Here is a 21,132-nt window from a genome sequence, read left to right on the forward strand (position 1 = left end):
AGGGGACGCATTGCTCACCTGAATGACGCAGATCTCGTTGGGCTGCACAAGCATCTTGCCAAACTCAGTGTAAATGAGAAGTTTCCCTTTCTGGGGAACTAATGAAAAAGACAGGGCAACAGTATTTCTTTTCATGCAAGAACCACTTCATGAAGAGTAAAAGTTTAAGGACTGCATTTCCTTTTTGAATCTCATAGGGAAAAATGTATGACATCTTAGGTTACCTATTTTATTACCTAGAAGTATGCGAATGAAAAAAACTGAATCTTTTTTTAGTTGTCAGTTAATGAGCTTGTATATGCACAATTCTGTGGATTGACCAAAAAAGGCAGCTGAAATAGGGTAAGAAATCACCTATTTCTGATACTTCCAGCAGAAGGCTGTCATTTTCATGTTTAATGTCTATCCCAAAGTGTTCACTCCAAAATATCAGTACTAAAATCACCAAACAGAATGGGCAGACCAGAGAAATCTCAAAGAGACATTCCATTTTTGGTGCTGTCATGAAAATCTGTATTTAAATTTCAGATATAAATGACGGTCTTTTCTTGGGAGAGCATGAAGGCAAATAGAGTTATCTTAATAAGTTAATCACATCTTGGTATTGCTTTTCATTTTTTTTAAAGCTGCTCAGATCTACCATGTTAGAAGGATCCTACAGAAATGGGCAAAGTCAGAGAGACCAAAACATGGAGTGGGGCCTTTGAGGTATAGTAGGAATCTTTTCCAGACCATCGATTGTCTTTAGACCTTAGCCTGTAGATTCCGCTAAATAAGCCAGACTGAAGGATGAAGGGACATGATGTGTATAACATTAAAAAGCAGCTTGTGACTAGGGCTAAATTCACAGTGAAGAGGTCTGAACTCTTCAAAACTCACCAATCAAGAAGTCCCCATCTGAATTGTAAAAGCATCTGAAACATATAGAATCATTCCTGTGATTTTCAGTTTTAACACCATCCAGACAAATTAATTTACTGCACAAATGATTGCTCAGCACCCACTCTGTGCCAGGTTTAGTGCTAGGTATGCAATGCTGTGCAAAATGACCCAGTCTCTGCCATCATGAAGCTTAGAGTCTAGTAGGAAGTCAGACAACAATCAAACATTCACAGAACTGTATCATCTTAAACTGTAATGGCACTGTGAAAGTCACATCTAGGAGAATTAAAAAATAATGAACATGATCTAGCTTGAGGAGTCAGCAAAATCTTTCCTGAAAAAGGGACGTTTGACCTGTGGTCTGAAGGAATCATGTAGGCAAAGGTTTAAGGAGGGAGGAGAACATTCCAGGCAGAAGAGAACTGCAAATGCTTTGAGGCAGGAGGACTCATGGCTGGTTAGAAGAACTGAGTGTGGCTCAAATGGAGAGAGAAGAAGTAGACCCAGTGGACAACTCCTGTGCCTTGTCACAGGGCTGTGACCTTGGACTTGTTCATGGCTCAGTTAAGTTAAATGACTTGTCCAAGGTCACACAGCCAGAAAGAGTGGAATTGCCTCTGGACACAACGGTCTGGTTCAAAAATCATTACGACATTCTGCTTCTCAAAGAAAAGGCAGGAATGCTATTCACATATCGAAGATTGCTTATTTATGTGCTTATTTGTTTATGATTTTATTTATTTATTTTTAGAGAGGGAGAGAAACATCAATGTGTGGTTGCCTCTCATGTGCCCCCTACTGGGGACCTGGCCCACAACCCAGGCATGTGCCCTGACTGGGAATCGAACAGGCAACTCTTTGGTTCACAGGCCAGTGCTCAATCTGCTAAGCCACAGCAGCCAGGGTTAAGCTGTTAAGCTCCACTATTTAGAAACCTTAAGTTTATACAAAGTCTGTTAACTTGACCTGCCATCAACAGCTGGTCCTAGTGGCTGTTCATGCAGTGTGACTTTCGACTCAAGAAAAGTCCTCGGAACCTTAGAAATTAAGAATATTCTACCCCAAACTGGGTTAAAGTCAAAATGCCTCTTGGACTACTCCAGCTTTCCAGTGTCCCATCATCGTTTTTTTATTTGCACTGTTATGTGACATTCTTGTTTATGTCACGGGAGTTGATCAAGATAGAACTACTCATTTATTGCCATTATTAATAAATGCATACCAACATTGCTCCAGGGGGGGAAACAAGGACAAAAATAACAACCCTAAATGTACCCTCTGATCAGCAGCTTTTGGGGAGTGGGGATGTCCTCCCTGAGCATGGAGCCACTTACCTGTCCTTCATGGAGGTGTTGCAGAGGGACATGTGGATGGCGAGCCCATTGTTAGACCTGATGTCCCCAGCTCCACACAAGGTGTGCAGGCCCTGGGAGAGACCCACAGGAGAGGGAAGGGTGAACATGAACGGTGATAAAAAGGCCATCATTCCTCCTGTCCATGAGGGCCATGAGACAAAGTCCTACTACTAGCATCTTCCCTTTGGGACCAGTGGGACATGCCAGATCCAGACTGCCTCTGGGGAGCCCAGAGTCTATTGATTTATGTTTGGTGGGTGGCAGCTCACCCCAGTTGCCAGTCATGGCCCTAGATCTGGATTGTTTTAATAGCTGCATCAGGTGAACCTACAAAGCATCAGTTCATTACTTGGCATTTTATCATTTTCTACTTATTATCAACCTGAAGGAGAGTTTCTATTGAATGTAAAATCAGGTATCCGGGAGGCCCAGGGAGGAAGGTAGCATCATTAAGGACCAGTTAATGCCTCTCAAATACACCAGACCATGTGGGCGGCCCTCTGCTTATGAATAGGGTCAGCCCTGATCTCTCCAGAACAAGGCAAAGGGGCGTGCTCCGACCAACTATAATCCTCTGCCAATAACCAACCATCCAAGAAACGGGAACACACAGGCCTTGTAAAACAGCTCTCAGCCCCAGACCTGCAGAATGAGAGCCCAAAAAGAGACAGTTTTGCTCCTCCAGATATCCATAATTCACACAGGGTGGGGACTTCCTGTTGCATTTGAAGGTTCGGGTTCCATTTAGATGAGTCTGCACAGGGTTTGGAGTACTTCGTATGGATAAGGAGTTCAACATGATCCAAACAGTTGGGCCTGTGGCTAGACACCTGAACTCTCCCTAAATAAACCACAAACTGAGGTCAGTTTGCAGAATCCTCCATTAGCTTCCTTGGGCCTTACCTTGTAGCTCCTCTCCTTTTCCCCTACACACTCCTTGCTTTGAGCACAGATATTCCTATACTCTCAGCACCTATTACTACCAAGCAGAACTTCTAATTAGTGTTGCACTAGCTACAGTTGCTAGCCTGAGTTAATCCTATTCTAGCCCAGGGGTCCATTTCAGTAAGTTCCTGAATTTGGACAAGAAAAATGACATGTTTATTTTCACTGATCTCTGATGGAAATTTATCATTTCTTTCAATGGAGTATTAGAAGTTCTACAGGAGTATTAGAAGTTCTTCTGACCTTGACATTGATAGAAACCAGGTATATTTTTATATCACATTATAGTTGTTATAGATATCCCAAAATGTAATTTTTGCTCATACTTCTAATCACCAGAGCTATAAGACTTGCTCATAGATTTTGTGATTTAGTGCATTAATAAGGAAGCATACATGTTACTATAAACCAAACCAAATTTGTTTTAATATTTTTATCATTGCATTTCAATAAAATCATCTTCTTTGTAATTTTATGCAATTTGATTTATGATTTAAGAACACAGGCTTCATCAGACTATCAAAGGAGTCTTTGTTCCAAAATCAAAGGAACCCAGGAAAGTAAAAGTTCAATTTCCATTAGCTTTTCAGAGACGTAGTAAATAGCTCACCAGTGCCCTTTGGTGTCAGGCATGAGACGGTGCCTAGAAGTAAGACATCCCCCCACAGCTAAAAGCAGAGGCAGATGGCGCTGTGTCGGCTACCTGCCTCTAAGGCTGCTTCTGCTGGGCACTCAGCCCACAAACGGCTGGATCACTCACTGCAGAAGAGAGGAGAACGAGCAGTGGGAAGGTGTAGGTAGTATTGACTTACACTCACAAAGTCCACCTTCTTCTGAGATGCTTTTGGAATCTCAAATGGTTTCCATCTAAGCTGGAAAAAATATATATAAACATGAAAATGATTTTGCAAGGGGAAACTATAGACTTTCTATATAAAAAGCATTGATTACATAGAAAAAGGACAGCTGCTCCCTGTGAAGCTCTGACTACTTGTGTTTTTGTTATTTTAAATTTAATAATTACTATCATTTTCTTAAAGGGGCTCAGCTGGGCTCTCTGTGTGTGTGTTTAACCCATATGCATGCATACACACATACACACACACATAGTCTTTGTTCATTAACACTTCAAATTAAAACAATTTAGAGAAAAGATCATTGCTTCTTATTTCAGAAACTGTTTCTTTTAACATTTTGCTCAGGCACATCAGTGAGTTTTGACTGATGCTGCTTTCAATGCTATTTATAATCAGCTCCCTTTGCTGGCATGCCAGCCCCTCTGTGTGACACTGCAGGGGAAGGTTCTACTTCTACTTCCAGCCCTTGGAGTTTTGAATTATTTCTTGAAGAGAAAGAAAAAGCACCCAGCTGAGACTGAATTTGGTAAATGCAGTACCAGGTTCAATTTTTTTTACCAAACCCCATGTGTGTCCCCAGGCTGCCTGACAGTTCAGTTTAAATCACAACAATCTTTAATTTAATAATGAAATGATCTAAGGAAGTAGGGAGAAAAATCAGCAAGTCTATTTCCTACTCAAAGAGTCAACCTGGTGCTTATTAATCAACCTGGCAGCTGGCCTGACCCAACCAGGCTGGCAGCTGATAAACCCAGCAGCCTCGGGACATACCATGGAATGACCTACAACCCAAAGACTGATGCCACTGGCTGCCTGGTCAAGGCTGGCTAGCCAGGGCCTCCATTAAATAATTGGGATCAGATCATTCTGTCTTTCAAAGAGGCAGCCTGGCAGGGGAAGTGAGCAGCAAGTAGAAACAGCAGCACTGGGATTGTTCTGCCTCTCTAATATACACAGTCAGATAGCAGCCTTTATTTCTTAAAAGCAACACAGATCATCACATTCTGAGACTACTTAAAAAGGATGTAAAGTGTTGACTTGAAAAACATTGCTGAAATCATGCTTCGGAAAGAAGGAAAAGGTTAGGTCTCATGAATTGAGGATGGTATTTCTTGGGGCAGGAGGAGGAACCTGAGAGCAAGGGTCTAGGAAAGGGTTTCTCACCCTTGGTGCTATTGGTATTTTGCATCAAATAAGTCTTTGTTCTGGGGTTGGTCCTGTGCATTGTAAGGATTTTTAGCAGCATCCCTGACTCCTACTCACTAGATGCCAATAACACCCTCTCAAGCTGTAACAACCCAAAGTGTTCCTGTTGTCAAATGTCACCTGGGGGACAAATTTCCCCTGGTTGAGAACATTACCTAGGAGGGTATTCCCTGACATCAGGAAGGGCCACTGCTAAGCATTGCTGGCTTTTTGAGGGGAGGCTCTGGTCTATTACTAGGCATTACCTGCTACTTTCCTCTATAGCCAGCAACACAGAGTTTGTGTACCCAGGAAAAGTCTGGAAGACAATACTACCTAGAATCTTGGTTCCAAGAAGAGTCACCATTCTGGCTTTCCCAATGGAAGAGATTTAAGTATCAGATCAATGGTTGCCTGAACAACCTTATAGATCTATCCAGAGGTTATGAACTCTGTTTATTCATGAGAATTACATGTGCAGTCTTTGAGACCTACAACCAAATTAAATCAGAATCTGTGAAGGTGGGGCCCAGGCATCAGTATTTTATAAAAGCTTTTCTAATGTGCAGCTACAGTTTAAGGATCAGCACACCCAACCCAGAGATTCTATGATTCTTGTATTGCTGAGCCATGTTAAGAAAAGCCCATTCAGTCAACTGATGAACCAATCAACCGATAAATCAATCAACTAAGCTGTGGCATCTTGGGCCAGATGTGGCAGTGACATGCCAATTACCAAGTAGCAAAAATGTTTAAATAATATAAGTCTAAGGATTTATAAAACTTAAGTAAAAGAGCAAGAAAATAAGGGGAAAGAGAGAGAGAGAGACAAGGAGAAGAAGGGGGAGGAGGAACAGAAGGAGGTGGAGGAGGAGGAGGAGAAGAAGGAGAAGAAGGGGAAGGAGAAGGAGAAGAAGGGGAAGAAGAAGGAGAAGAAGAAGAAGAAGAAGGAGGAGGAGGAGGAGGAGGAGGAGGAGAAGAGGGAGGAGAAGAGGGAGAAGGAGAAAGAAAAGAGGGAAGGAAGGAAGGAAAGAAGGAAGGAAGGAAGGAAAAAGAAGAAGAGAGGGAGGGGGAGGGGTGAGAAGGAAGCGGAGGGAGAGAAGAAAGGGGAGGGATTCCCAGTAATAGAGGCAGCACTGCCTGGTTTGTTTCACTGACACAACCCCTTCTTTAGATATTCCTGAAATTAAAATACCTGTTGTGAGTAGATATAAAGTTCTGGCCTCTAGAAAATAGGTTCATCTTCTATGAGTGGGAAAGATTGAACCAGAGAGGCTGATGGGTTGAGTTGGTTAGGTTTTTAGTTTTTCAAAGTCTTCTGGAGAACATCAGACTTTAAGCCATGAGGAAAGAGAGCCTGAGGTCACAGGTGGAAAGGAACCTACATGATGATGCAGAGTACGCCTTCAATAGGGATCACATCCTAGATGAGGCAGTGGCCTCAAAGAACTTTTCTGGAGCTTTGGTGTGAGATCTTGCTGAATGTAAGGAGGAAGAACTGAGGAAAGGATAAACAGGAAGTGTCCATGGAGTGAAGGATAAAGTCGTCTGCTAAATCCAGATGTGCAGCTTAATTGCATGCTGTGGAGCAGCTACTGCCTGATCCACGGCCAGCACGAGGGGCGCTGTGCATTGGACTGAGCCAGGACACTTGGATTCTGCTACTGTCTCTGTTCCCATTTACTCTGTGAACTCAGGCAAGTCATTTTCTCTCCCTGGACTGTGCTTTTTCTTACATGTAACAATGGGGTGCTGGAGTAAGCTGTAATTCCATAATTCTCTTCAGAGAAGAGCTTCTGAAAATAATAAAGGGAATTTGTTAACCGATTTAGTCCTATAACTTTTTAACAGTTTATTTTATTCATACTATATATTATTTCTAAATAACCCTCCTGAGAATTTAATTATTAAACACTTCAAAAAGAATGAAATCCGTTACAGTACCCAGTGTCTTAACTCTAGTGAATTTTCATAAATTTATGTTGAATGATTGAATGAATAAATACAAGGTACTGAGAACATTGTTAATATCTCAAAGAACAAGACTAAATCAAATCTGTGAGATTTTTGGAAGTCTAAATGACATTCAGGCAATAGCTAGTAAATTGATAAATGTTTCTGAAAGTCCAAAGAGTATTTCTAAAATGTGAGTCAGTTCTATCTACATGTGAAAACCCCTCCTTTCTTTCATGTCCTTTCTGATTTTTGTCCAGTTGTTCTATCAACTGTTGGGAGAGGGGTGTTGGCATTTCCAACTATAACGGGATTCTTCTAATTCTCCTTTCAATTCTATCATTGCTTCACATATTTTGCAGCTGTATTCTACAATTCTACTGGAAAATGAACTTTTACTTGCTATAAATGAGGTGGTCAAAGTAATTTGAAAAGTACATTCAAGGGAGTTGAAAGTTAGAATTAAAAATTCTTTAAGATCACCAAAAGAGAAAGACTGGGCATTAGTGGCAACATTTAATGATCAAGACTTGAAATTTACGTCCAGGAACAAAAAAGGAAATGAGAATTGACCTCAGTTATTTCTGGAGTCAGAAGAACAGGACCGGATGATTCAAGTATACTTTTCAACACTGAGACTCTGATTTACTGAGATTCCCTATAAAACTGCCTTGGACTCAATTATATTAGGTTAGATATCCTCAACACCACTGGCTGGTTAGAGGTAGACACATCATTAAACGTTGGTACCACCTACTGAAGAATTTGGAAATAACTTGTAGATACAGTAGCAATTATACTGTGTTAGCATTTATTAGCCCAGCCATGGCTAGGAGAGGCCCAGGGTAATCCACTACAGTGAGTTTCAGTCCCCACTAGGGAAGGCGGCATGGACAGCAGCGGTGGAGGGCAACAAATGAAATAAAACAGTAACTCACTGACTGCCTCAGCAAATCTATCAATTTGAGGAAAAAGGCAACATGATTGATGTGGGGAAAATCAGGCTTTGAGTTCTTTGTAGTACTATGAGGTAATAGACAGAAGCACAGGTAAGGAGGATTCAAGTCACTGAGCTTCATTTGGACTTTCAGAAGTCTTTCATGTAGCTACGAAAGAGATGAGCCTTTGTGGGAGCCTTTGTGGGATAACATTTTTTTTCATGGAAAAAAACAAACAAACCTGGATTCCTATTTGGCCTTACTCTTGAGTATAAAGCTAAGGACATTAAATCCATTACTCAGCACATAGCATAGAGCATGAAACATGGTAGTCACAATAAATATTAGTTGTATGACATTTAATTATCACAACAACTCTCTGAGACTCCTATGATTATCATCACCTCTGTTTTAGAAGTGAAAACACAGATGGTTTAGAGCAGGTCATTTTTTTCTACTAAGAAATGAGGCCAATATTCTGACTCTCTTAATAACATACACCCTTTTACTCTCAGGCTGTCTCAGTAGGCTTCCCAGACTATTCATGATCTCCTTGGCTCCTGAACCTGGGCTTTGCCTCCTTTTAATGGTCTTGTGCTTGGTCCCCCAATCTGACCTTCTTGACTGCTTTTCTCCAGCGCTGAGTCGCCTTGGTCCAGGCTGACTCCTGGGACCTGGATCCTGCTAAGGTCCTTTAGTGACAGCATTCTTGTCTGATCTTCTTATATTAATTCATTCAAATGATTCACTGAACCTTTTTGTGTGCCAAGACTTATCGTAGGTGCTGGAGATGAACCTGATGGTCTCTGCCCTCAAGGGACCTGTTACAGAAGACCCTGGAAATTGGGCCACTGTTTGATAGGAAAACAAGGTAGTGAATACGTAGAAATGACTTTGGAAGAGAAACATAAACAGGAATGTTCCCTCAGGATTAAGTCCTGGCACAAGGCCTATTTAAGTTCTTACACATGGAAAGTAAGAGACAGACACAATGAAATAATCTGGTTTGCAGACAGCTCCAGCATCTCTCTGAGGAGTGAAACACAAGTTGATGGAGATGTACTGTAAAAAGAGCCAGGAAGCTGTCAGAAAGGGCCGGACAGGGCAACGTGCCCTGCCATGCTGGCAAACGCCAGCGAGTGCGTTTAGGGAAACAGAATCTTGTCTATTTACAGGCTAGTGGGATGCAAGCTATCAGGGAGCATATTCAACAAATATTTGTGATTCCGTTTGAAAGAAGGCATGTGCTGGACACTTCAGGACATATGAAGATGATGGAGATGCAAACCTCAGGATGTGAGAGTGTTGGAGTCTGGGGAAAAGTGGGGGAAGGGGATTGTTAAAAGTAACATTGTGGGCCATACATTGGAACTTCTTGAATGTTTTCAGGAGAAATAAATGAAAATTGAAGTTACTTTCAATTATTTTTGGTCTGTGGCTGCATGGGACCCTGGATCTTTACACACACACACACACACACACACACACACACACACACACAGAGGGAAAAGGACTGGAAAGAAACCAAAACATTAGAAGTTGTTACCTCTGCATTGGTGGGATTATTGGGCATTGATGATTTTATGTAAGTTTTAAATAAAAACATGTATTAATGGGAGTTGCATTACTATTGTTTAAAGAAGGTATAAATGGTTTCAATAGAATGGTCATGGTAGGCTGAATTATAAGGAATTAAAAGCTTGAAGAGGTGGAACATCCAAGATATCTTTGGAGGGAAGGGGCCCTTTTAGGATTGTGAGACCTGAACAGTATGGTAAATTAGACAGCAAAGATCTTGAATAGGTGTACTGTTTGAAACGTTTTGATAATTTGCATATCCTGGAGGCAGAGGTAACTTTATGATGTAGTCTTTAATTAGCTTTGAGATGTTTATCACTTGGTCCAAATTATACTGAGAACTAGAAGGTAATTTCCCCAGCTGAGGCTTCACTAGGTCAAGAGTCTGACTTTCCAACAATCAAGAGGTTGGAGATGTAGTGTAAAAAAGATAAACTTTAAAGGACTCTGACCTTTTAAGAGGAATACTGATTCAGAAATACTAATTGAAATCTGTAAAATCAGTTAACTTGGATGCAGGTTTGTTAGATAAAATTCTGAGGATCCAGAAGTTGGAAGGTAAATAATGAAAACAATTACGTATATTTATTTTGTCTAAAAGATTTTATTTATCTATTTTTAGAGAGAGAAGAAGGAAAGGAGAAAGAGAGGGACAGAAACTTTAATGTGTGAGAGAAATATCAATCATCTACCCTCTCGCTCACCCCCAACCCCAACCAGGGGTCTGGCCCACAATCCAGGCATGTGCCCTGACCCTGATTGGGAATGGAACCTGTGACCCTTCATTTTGCAGGACAATGCCCAATCTACCAAGCCACACAGTCAGGGGGGTTCTATTTCTTGTATAAGATATTAAGGGATTGAGCTTGTTTTATGCCTACAGGCTAAATTTAAATACACTTAAAAAGAGTTTGCATTGATTCTTAGACAATTCATTAAATATACTCTAAAAGAAGGTGATCGTTTTGAGGGTATACTCCTCACTTTTCCTGGGAGGGTATCAAAGAGATGACAATGATGATAGCACATGACATGATGTTCTCATGGAGGAAACATTAGGTAATTCTCAGATCTTCTGGTTCCCAGAGATGACTAATGGGAGTTGAGGCTGACGGATTATTTGATTTGATCAGTGATGGGTGGAGATATGCCTACCATACAGGCTTCTGGGAAAGATTATCAGATAGATCCCTCATTATAATTTTCTCAGACTTTCCTGGTGAGAGTCTGGGGTACATAGTGGGAAGAGGTTATGAGGGGGGAAAGTGAGGAACTCAGATTGCTTTGGTTATTAATGAAGCATCAAATTGGAAAGAAATATTAACTTGTCAAGAAGGTATAAATGAAAACGCAAAAGCATAGATGTAGTATGAACAGCCAGGGTGTGTGTATCAGGGCAACGGAAGCAGGATGGCAGAGGATAAACTATGGCCTTGAGGGGGCTGGTGTTCACAGAGACACTATTGAGTTCTGGGGAGCATCTATCCCTACGTATGTGAGCACAAGGTTAAAAATGAGCAGGGGAAATATTGGAGAAGAGATTCATTTGGTGACCACCATATAGAAAGTGTTTGAAGGAATTCAAAATGGGGAAAGGCACCAAACAAGTTCAGGAGAAATGTAAAGTTTAAAATGGGACACATGGGATGGGGGCAGAAAATAAACATCCATTGAAGAGCTACTAAAAAGTAAACAGAAAACTTTGATGCATCTATTTTATTGCCTCTATATTAACTTGTGCTTATTAATGCAGTTGCCTCAAACTTCCCTCCGAAGATTTGTGTTGTTTATGAAATAATGGATTAACATGCCTAAATGGCATACTTGACTCTCACCTATGGTGGGAGATTTCCATTTCTGATTTTGTTAATTTTATGTCATTTGAGTTTTTATAAAGGTATATTACCTTAACAATAAGACAAAACCAGAAAAATTTTATCAAAACAAGGTTAGCTATCATTGGTAAGCCACTTGTACCCAAAAATAATATTATAAAAAGGTGCATTTGTGTTAAATGAAATGTAACAATAGTAGTTACAGAAATAATAATATATAACAAAAGGATTAACTTCTGGTCAAGATGGAGGCATAGGTAGATACACTGTGCCTCCTTGCACAACCCAAAGAAGGATGACAACAAATTTAAAAACAAAAACCAACCAGAACTTTCAGAAAATTGAAGTGTATGGAAGTCTGACAGCCAAGGAGTTAAAGGAGAAACATTCAACCAGACTGGTAGGAGGGGTGGACACAGGCAGCTGGGTGAAGAGGACTGAGGCAAGGAGGCGGCTGGTAGACCAGGCGGTCCCACATTCACTCTCGGATAAATCAGGAGTAACAACTGGGGGGCGAGAGAGATCTCGCAACCCAGGGTTCCAGTGCCAGGAAATAAAGGCTCAAAACCTCAGACTGAAAAAACCTGTGGGGGTTGAGGTGGCAGGAGAAATACCCAGCCTCACAGGAAAGTTTGTTGGAGAGACCCACAGGGTCCTAGAACATACACAAGCCCACCAACCAGGGAATCAGCATCAGAAGGACCCACTTTGCTTGGGGGTAGCAGGGGAGTGACTGAAAACCTACAGAGAGCATAGCAATTGGCACTTTTACCTCTCAGACCCCTTCCCCACATACAGCATCACAATGCACTGACATGGGTTGCCCCACCCTGGTGAACACCTAAGGCTCTGCCCCTTCCTGTGTAACAAGCTCACCAAGACAAAAAAAAAAGTGGTCCAAATGAAAGAGCAGATCAAAGCTCCAGAAAAAATACAACTAAGCAATGAAGAGATAGCCAACCAATCAGATGCACAGTTCAAAATGCTGATAATCAGAATGCTCACAAAATTGGTTGAGTATGGTCACAAAATAGAAGAAAAATGAAGGTTATGTAAAGTAAAATAAAGGAAAATGTACAGGGAGCCAACTGTGGTGGGAAGGAAACCAGGACTCAAATCAATGGTTTGGAGCAGAAGGAAGAACTAAACATTCAACCATAACAGAATGAAGAAACAAGAATTCAAAAAATTGAGAAGATGCTGAGGAGCCTCCAGGACATCCTTAAATGTTCCAACATCCAAATTATAAGGGTGCCAGAAGGAGAAGAGGAAGAGCAAGAAATTGAAAACTTATTTGAAAACATACTGAAGGAGAACTTCCCCAATCTGACAAAGGAAATAGACTTCCAGGAAGTCCAGGAAGCTCAGAGAGTCCCAAAGAAGTTGGACCCAAGGAAGCACACACTAAGACACATAATTACATTAGCCAAGATTAAAGATAAGGAGAGAATCTTAAAAGCAGCAAGAGAAAAGGGGACAGTTACCTACAAAGGAGTTCCCATTAGACTATCAACTGATTTCTCAAAAAAAACCTTGCAGGCAAGAAGGTACTGGAAAGAAGTATTCCAAGTCCTGAAAGGTAAGGACCTACATCCAAGATTACTCTATCCAGCAAAGCTATCATTTAGAATGGAAGAGCAGATAAAGTGCTTTCCAGATAAGGTCAAGTTAAAAGAGTTCATCATCACTAAGCCCTTATTATATGAAATGTGAAAGGGACTTATCTAAGAAAAGGAAGATAAAAAATACAAACAGTAAAATGACAACAAACTCACAACTATCAACTACTGAACCCAAAAAATATAAGAAAAGAAAAATGAATTAAGGAAACAATTAGAACAGGAATAGAATTATAGAAATGGAGATTGTATTGAGGGTTATCAGTGGGAAAGGGGAGGAGAGGAATGGGGAAAAGGTACAGGGAATAAGAAGCAGAAATGGTAGGTAGAAAATAGACATGAGGGTGTTAAGAATAGTATAGGAAATGGAGAAGACAAGGAACTTATATGTATGACCCGTGGACATGAACTAAGGGTGGGGAATGTGGATGGGAGGAGTGTGCAGGGTGAAGGGGAATAAAGGGGGGAAATGGGACAACTGTAATAGGATAATCAATAAAATATATTAAAAAGAAAAAATAAAAGGACAATACTGTATATACTACATATCACATTCACAGTAGAGTCACATTTTCCTTAAAGGCTAGGTTTACCCCTCTACCCTAAATATTGACTAAAATAGAAAGTAAGTGGTCTCCACCATTGCCCTCACAACCACAATCAAATCTAAGAAGACATATTAAGGTTATAGAGCTTGGATAACTGATATGGATGATATAAGCGGGAAGGGCACTAAAAATCCCCACTTCACTCCTAGATATTAAATAACCACTAGTTTTTTTAGTAGTGATCTTAAATGGCCCACGACTTGAATTCCCAAACATCTGCCTATGGATTTTTTCTGTAATCCTTCCTTTAGTGTAGCTCCATGGTTCTCAAATCTAGTGCACATACAGAGTAGCACACATAAAACCAAGCATCTTATACTTTAAGGATAATTTAAGGGATTTTTTCTGTTATAATCTTATTTATACTTAATTTTGTCTTACTTGCTGACTTTACAACCACCAACAATTCCACCATCCTTTACCACCACCAATTCCACCAACACCTCCTTTGCATAGCATACACTTTGGCTGTACTTGAGAGAACTCTCAGAAACTTGGTTGGGGATTTTGTATGCTGCGTGCAGAAAATGGAAAACTTATTGTGGCCCAAATACCCTATCAACATAACAAAACTAGTAAATAATAAATGTTTAATTTATTTTACCCAACCAGGAATCCTACCAAAGTACAGTTATCCATTCTTTATATTTTCTAATGGAAGATGGAATCACATTTTAAGAAGTCTGGTCTATTTATTAATCAAAAACAAACAAATGTGGCCATTGTAACTCTATGAGAGAAATGAGAGAATTTGAGATGCAATCCACTGAGGAATCAAGTAAATTCTCAGAGAATTAGCAGTGATTTTGGCCAGAATGGTTTATGGTCCTTTATGAGATGAGCAGGAAAGTAAATAGTTAAATGAATGAGGTAAATGGTTAAATGAATGAGGTAAGTGATTAAATGAGGACAGTCTGCCAGATGCATTCCTAACCCCAGAGTGTGGCAGAAAAGGTAGTAAAATGGTATCGGATTAGCAACCCAGGTGAAACTCAAGGACAAAGTGAAGAAAGGGTCCTCAGGTTGGTTGTACAAACTGTGTTCCACACTAGGGCCCTGAACATCAGAAGGAAAAAGAGGCAAGAGCTGAAAACCCAACCTTGCATCTTGGCATAGGACTGTGTCTGCAGGGTTGGTGGTTGGAGCAGGGACTGACTTTTCCCAATATGCTCACAGGCAATATACAGGCCAGTGGAAAACTGGGAAAGATGGCTACTTCATGCATTAAACTTCACACAAGTGGAAGTTGAGACAAAATATCCTGGTTTCAAAATGGCTGTGAGGTAGATGACATTTGAAGCTGTTGATTCACATTTCTGCCCACTCTGAATGCCTCCTTTTCTGTCTTTGATGGAGGAGAGCAAGTAGCATTCAAACAGTACTTAATCACTTAATCCTCTGAGATTTCCGTAACTAGGGAAGAGATGGAGCAGAGCAGGAAGTCAAAAGTGACTATGAATTATTGTTTTTTTGTTTGTTTGTTTGTTTTGTACAAAAACACCTAAGCACTTAGGGGAAGAAGATTTGTAGGTACAGACAAATGTCTTGGTAAACCAAGGGGAGGCAGCAGATTTTCTTGGGCTTTGGAAAGGGGATGGAGGGAGAAGAAGAGACTGATTGTTTTGTGTGGACTTTGGTACAGAGTGGGGTTCTTGAAGCTGTGACCTGGCAAATCCCAGAAGGAGGGAATGGCTGTGTGGCATATCCAGGATGACAGGACCAGAAGTGGCCTTGCACATGATTCCATGACCAAACTTGGCATACCAGAAGCAGAACAAGGGGTGTCTCAACACTACCCAGTGCATGGGACCAACCAGCAAGGCCCAACTCCCACTCCTACATTAGCATCCTTTACCACCAGCAATTCCCAGCCAAGATGACAATGAAATTGTTATCTGCTGGTTTGGCAGACAGGACCTCAGAATGAAAAATAATATAAAATGAAAAAACAAGTTTATCTGAAAATAAATTCTGCAATTTATAGGTAGCACCACTGCCTTCAGGTGAATATATGAAATGGCTGTGTGCCACGCACTATTTGAAAGAAGCACCTTCACACCAGCTCTGTTACACACTCTTCAGAGCAGCACTGCACAGCAGATTACCACACCAATTCCCAGGGAAGATACCACGGCTCAAAGACACAGCAGGCAGTGGGGGCACAGGGATGCAAGCCTAGGTCTGTTTCTCTGCCTGCACTATGCTACACACGTTATCAGTGAGATGTACCTAAACTCGGGGACAAAGGGGATACAGTGGAGTTCTCAGAAGGAAAAAATATGTATAGCCTAGTCCATTATAGCATTGAGTTAGTCTCATTACTGAAAGTAGAGCACATAAATACTGATGCCCAGAGGAAAAGCTCTCTGGTCGCTCAAACAAAAGGAGCAAACTTAGGCAAGAAATGGAAGTTCCTAGATCTGCAGAGAATGTGATGGCAATCTGTTACCACAATAAACTTACAGAATCCACCTCAGACAACAAGTCTTTCATCTGCATATCAGAAACCCTTTTCCAGATATGAGTATGAATGTGTTTTCTATGTTCTGTGTAAGTTTAGATTAAAGCAAACAAACCAACCTATGGGTATGTAGATATTTTCACTAGCTTATATAATTTCCATTCATCCAACTCACCTTGGCACTCCTGCCAAGTCTGAACCGCTTCTGTGACTACCTAGATGCCATCAGGCTAGAAAACACAAGTTTATATATACATACACATGTGCATTTATGCAATTGCTGAAATCCAAAATTCCCATCCAAGTTTGAGACAAACGACAGATAGTTTAATATTTATTTTTTAAAGAACTGTCTAATTTCTCAAAGACCCAGGGTTGACTTAAATATTTATACTCAAGGCTTTGGATGGATAGTATGTTCCAATTCACAGAATCCAGTTACCTGGTTAGGATCAGGATCAACTTCATCCCAGTTGTGAGTGACATGGCCTTGGTCAATGGATTCAAAGGGCTTGTGAGAAACGGAAGGTAGAATCCTATACAGCCAACTGGGAGGAAACAAGGACACATGTCTTAGGGAGATGTTATGAGTCATATACTGGCTCAGAAAGTACCAGCAGGAAGATTGTCAGGTCAACAACAAGTTGTGGGCTTTAAAAGCAATAACACAGCATCACTTCTTAACAACCACTGCCGCCCATACCCTGGCCTCTTCTGGCCTTTCCACCCTACCCATCACCCTTCATATTAAAGCTCTGGCTGTTGGTTATTCCCATACGGACAAAGAATGAAGAATTGTCTTTCCCAATGACAACTATAAAGGAAAAGGAAGTACCTTGAAGGATATCTGTATAGAAAAGTCCATAGAAAAATAGTAGCATATATATGTCAAGGAAATGACCAATCCTTGCTCTGGAAGGTGATGACAATGAATCCTTCATAGACTGAGAAGATACGGGTGGTTTCTTTGTTTTGTGTTTGAAATATAAATCAGTTTTCTCCTTTAAAATTATAAATTTATGTTTATATTACAGTCAATATAATTCAAGTGGTAAAAATAATTCAAGTAATTCAAAAAGTTCTGAAAGGTAAATGGTTTTCTCTTCCAGTTTCTTCAGGGCCAATCCTTAGAGGCACCAGAGCTCAACTGTTTTCTTGTACATTTTCTCAGATATGTCTAGTGTGTATATGAGCAGAACTGCCAAGTCATTGTACAACTTTATTCTCACAACAAAAATATGTGAAAGTGCCTAACTACCCACCTCTTCACAAATATGGCATACTATTAATAATTTCTCCATTACAGGCAAAACATATTTCATTTTAATTTTGAATTTTCTTTATCACAAGTAAGGTTGAGAATCTGTATTTTTTGGACCTTTGTAATTTTTCTATAAATTACTTGTACAAGTCCTTTACAATTTTTCTCTTGGGTTATTTGTCTCTTTGATATTAATTTGTAAGAGGTTTAGGAAATTAACACTTCTATACTCTAAAGTTATAAGACCATCTGTCCTTATTTTCTTATAGTACGTTTTTCCTTCCTTCCCTCTTTCCTTTCTCCTTCTCTTCCCTCCTGAGTTTTACTGTCTGTATATATCAAGGTCTGAGCCAAAGATATTCCTGCCAGGACCCAGGTCTCAGGCTTCAGGAGGAAAAGAAGACTCTGATGAAGAAACCTTAAAAGACACCAGGAAGACAACCCTCCAGAAGTTGAGAGGGAGGCTATAACACACTAAAAGGGACTCAGGTCTTTTCAGAGGCCATTGCCCTGACAGAGTACAGAAGGAAGAGGAATACCACTTCTGACAACCGAAGACCAGAGAAGCTTGAACCCACAGACTGTCCCTTTAAGCACTAGGACCGTCTACATCAGGGGGTGAAGTTGGCCTGACTGCACACTGAACCATTTGAGAGATAAAAAGGCTACATTTGTTCAGTTTCCTTTTGATTTCTCCAGCTCTAGATAATATGACCTCAGACCTTGGACTTTAGGGCATGAAAAACTAAACTTCTCTGGCTTTTGGTAGTCTATGGAGTTGAGAGTGTGAGTGTATCTCAGAACCAACTGTGTGATTATGGGAAAGTTAAAAAACTTTCTTGACCTCATGTTTTTCATCCTGATCTCCTAGGGTTGTTGTGAGGATTCAGAATTTATGTGCCTAGAATGCCTGGTCCTGGTGCACAGTAGGTGCTCAATTATCAGATTTATGTGTAGTTGTCTGTGAACCCCTGATCATCTGGGTTTTTGTGATAGTCCAAAATTTCCACATTCCCTGTCCTAAGTCTTACTTTCTCAGGACCTAAGGGATCAGTTAACTAATATGAAAAAAATTAATCTTTGATAGATGGTTTCATGGGGGCTCTGCATTCTGTGGCTTCAATGAGTAGTGACTAACTGTAAGAATTTTAGGCTTGCTCACCTATGCATAAGACCGGCTCCACCTTCCCACTGGGAATTTTTATCATTTTCACAAAATTCTCATGGATATCATTGAAAAGTTCTAAACAGATGGGTGAGCCATGTCTGGTGTCCCTCGTTTTTAGCTGAGTTTATAAAAATCCCCAGGCAGTACTACACTGTGCTGGACAGAAATTTAATTCTGATTCAGAGACTGGTGCCAGCTTCTTAATGAATTGCCAACAGTTCATTTTCAGCCCCCTGGATCTGAGCTCAGCTCCTGCTGGCTAAAGATATTGCTAGATAATAGAGGCAGGCAGCAGAATCCAGAGTCCAAGTGTTGCATTAGTCAATGGGACATAGAGTCATGCAGGCCAGGTTGTCATAAATTAGATTGGACAGGAATTGTCTATGTTTGCCTTACTTTGACTATTTGGGCTTGCACAGAGAAAATTAAACAGGAATTAACAGAATTAACCCCTGATTTTTGACAAGTATGGGAAACAATTTCTTCTTCCCTCTGTGTATTTGTCTAGCGAGAGAGAAGCCATATTGGTATTGACATGGTAGCAATAGCACCTGCCATATCTCACACTAAGTTCTCTGATAGCCTTTCAGGGATACCCTGTATTAGAGGAAGAAAATCTGCTATGATGCCAAGAATAATGATCATCATAATTAACATTAACTGAGTACTCATCCTGTGCCAGGCAATGTGCTAAACACTTTACATACATTCTTTCCTTTAATCCTCATAACAACTATGGAATAGGTACCATTATTGTCTTTTTGACAAGTGAGGAACGTGAGGCTCTGAGAGGGTAGATGACTTGCCTTAGTTCACAGGGCTGAAAAGAGAAGGAGCCAGGATGGAAACTCAGGGTCCCTGACCCCAGAGTGGGCATGATTAACCACTAAGAGGAACAATCTATCATTTGTGTGGTCCATCGTGTTTCTATACTCACTATCTTATTTGCTTCTCAGGAGGACTTTGTGGAGATAAACCCTGTCCTTTCCATTAAGCAGTACCAGGCCACCTTCCCATCTCCCCAGTCCTCCAATATCAGTAGCAGACCTCCGCTCAGGTGCCCTAGCCTGAAATTCCTACAGTTAGACACTACATGTTTAAGTCAAAACACTGCTTCCCCAAACCACAACAGCTACTGCATCCAGCCTGCAGCTAACCTGCCCCTTAGGAGTTAATCAAAGGAGTGAGCTCACTGACCTGGCTTGCAAGGGTAGGGCAAACATGGAATATGAATGTGCTGGTTTCCAGCAAAGGCAAGTTCCAAAGAGTAAAAACCTTACTAATTCAAACCACAAGGGGCCCGTAATGCATGACCTTTCAACAATCTACACTTGAATTATCCATACTTGTCATGCAAAGAACATTCAGGTGGGGAAGACACTGTGCTCAATCTTCTACAATTTTGAGTTAATCATTATAAAAAACAAAAAACTAAACCAAAATCCAAAACTCAGTTGGACAGTCCTTAGGGAAAGGCCAAACTATTGGGGACATTTTCTTCTGAGTACAAGTGTGAATTTGTAAATGGCCCTGGACACGTGTGTTTCTAGGCTCTGTGCATCTGCTCTCTCAGCTTCACCCACCAGTCACTGTAGCTAGAGACCAGGCCTGCCATCCTCTGACTGTGATCCAGAGCACAGCCTGTGCAAAGCAGGGTCTTAGGCACCTCTGGGAGGCTGTAGCCAGGGTATAGGAGGCAGCATTAAGTAGCAGTCATAGCTCCCACAGTCCGCAAGTCAGGATTAACCTAATTCTTTTACCTTCTCTTATTGGTGCTCCGAGGACAAGTAAAAGCTGATCCTGAGAGCTGCTCGGCATACAGATTGTAGGGGCAAACTTGAGGATTGTTCTAAAACAAAGAAGGTAATAAATAACATCACTCCAACCTGAAATGCATCCCACCTTCCCACAAGCAACTCATGGGAGGATTCTGTCCTGAACGGGGATGCTCTGGGTCACTGCATATGACCATCCCAACCCATATATACTTCTTATAACAACTTCTAGGTGACCTTTTCCTCTGATTAGAAAAGTAATATATATGACACATAACCCATTATTTCACCATGCAGAAATAACCCAATTTTGACATATTGGTATATTTCCTTCTATTCTTATCCTCCAAAATGGGGGATCTTATGATATTTATAATTGTGCAATAATCAGGACTTTTTCAAAAGAGGAAACCCTATATCAGGAACATTTTTCATGATATAAAATATTCATCAAAATTAAAAATAATTTGTAACCAACACTAGTGTGAACCAACACTAGCATGCATACATTTTTAGGACTAATTATTTTGTCATCATTGTTATATCTTATGTTGTACAAGGGAACTACAAAAAAATTCCCTTAGCCTTGGACCTAGGGGATCCCCCTGAAGGTCCTACAGTTAGTCTTACTATTTTGGGTTGGGTGCTTTGCCATAAAATAACCACCAACCAACTTTATTCTTTGTATTGTCATTGTTTTATATCCCAGTTG

General features: G+C 40.6%; 1 protein-coding gene across 3 annotated transcripts in view; it reads right to left on the reverse strand.

The window, feature by feature from the left end:
• The window catches only part of HGD (homogentisate 1,2-dioxygenase), a 41,191-nt gene that overhangs the window by 15,090 nt on the left and 4,969 nt on the right, over positions 1-21,132 (reverse strand). For all 3 annotated transcript variants that reach the window (XM_028504557.2, XM_036018143.1, XM_036018144.1), the window contains exons 3-8: positions 20,406-20,494; positions 16,659-16,764; positions 3,995-4,054; positions 2,217-2,308; positions 880-914; positions 19-98 (exon numbers count right to left, since the gene is read on the reverse strand). In XM_028504557.2, coding sequence (XP_028360358.1) covers positions 19-98; positions 880-914; positions 2,217-2,308; positions 3,995-4,054; positions 16,659-16,764; positions 20,406-20,494 — 462 coding nt within the window. The remainder of the gene's footprint in view (positions 1-18; positions 99-879; positions 915-2,216; positions 2,309-3,994; positions 4,055-16,658; positions 16,765-20,405; positions 20,495-21,132) is intronic.

Source organism: Phyllostomus discolor, chromosome 2, assembly GCF_004126475.2.
Source record: "Phyllostomus discolor isolate MPI-MPIP mPhyDis1 chromosome 2, mPhyDis1.pri.v3, whole genome shotgun sequence".
Classification (NCBI taxonomy): Eukaryota; Metazoa; Chordata; class Mammalia; order Chiroptera; family Phyllostomidae; genus Phyllostomus; species Phyllostomus discolor.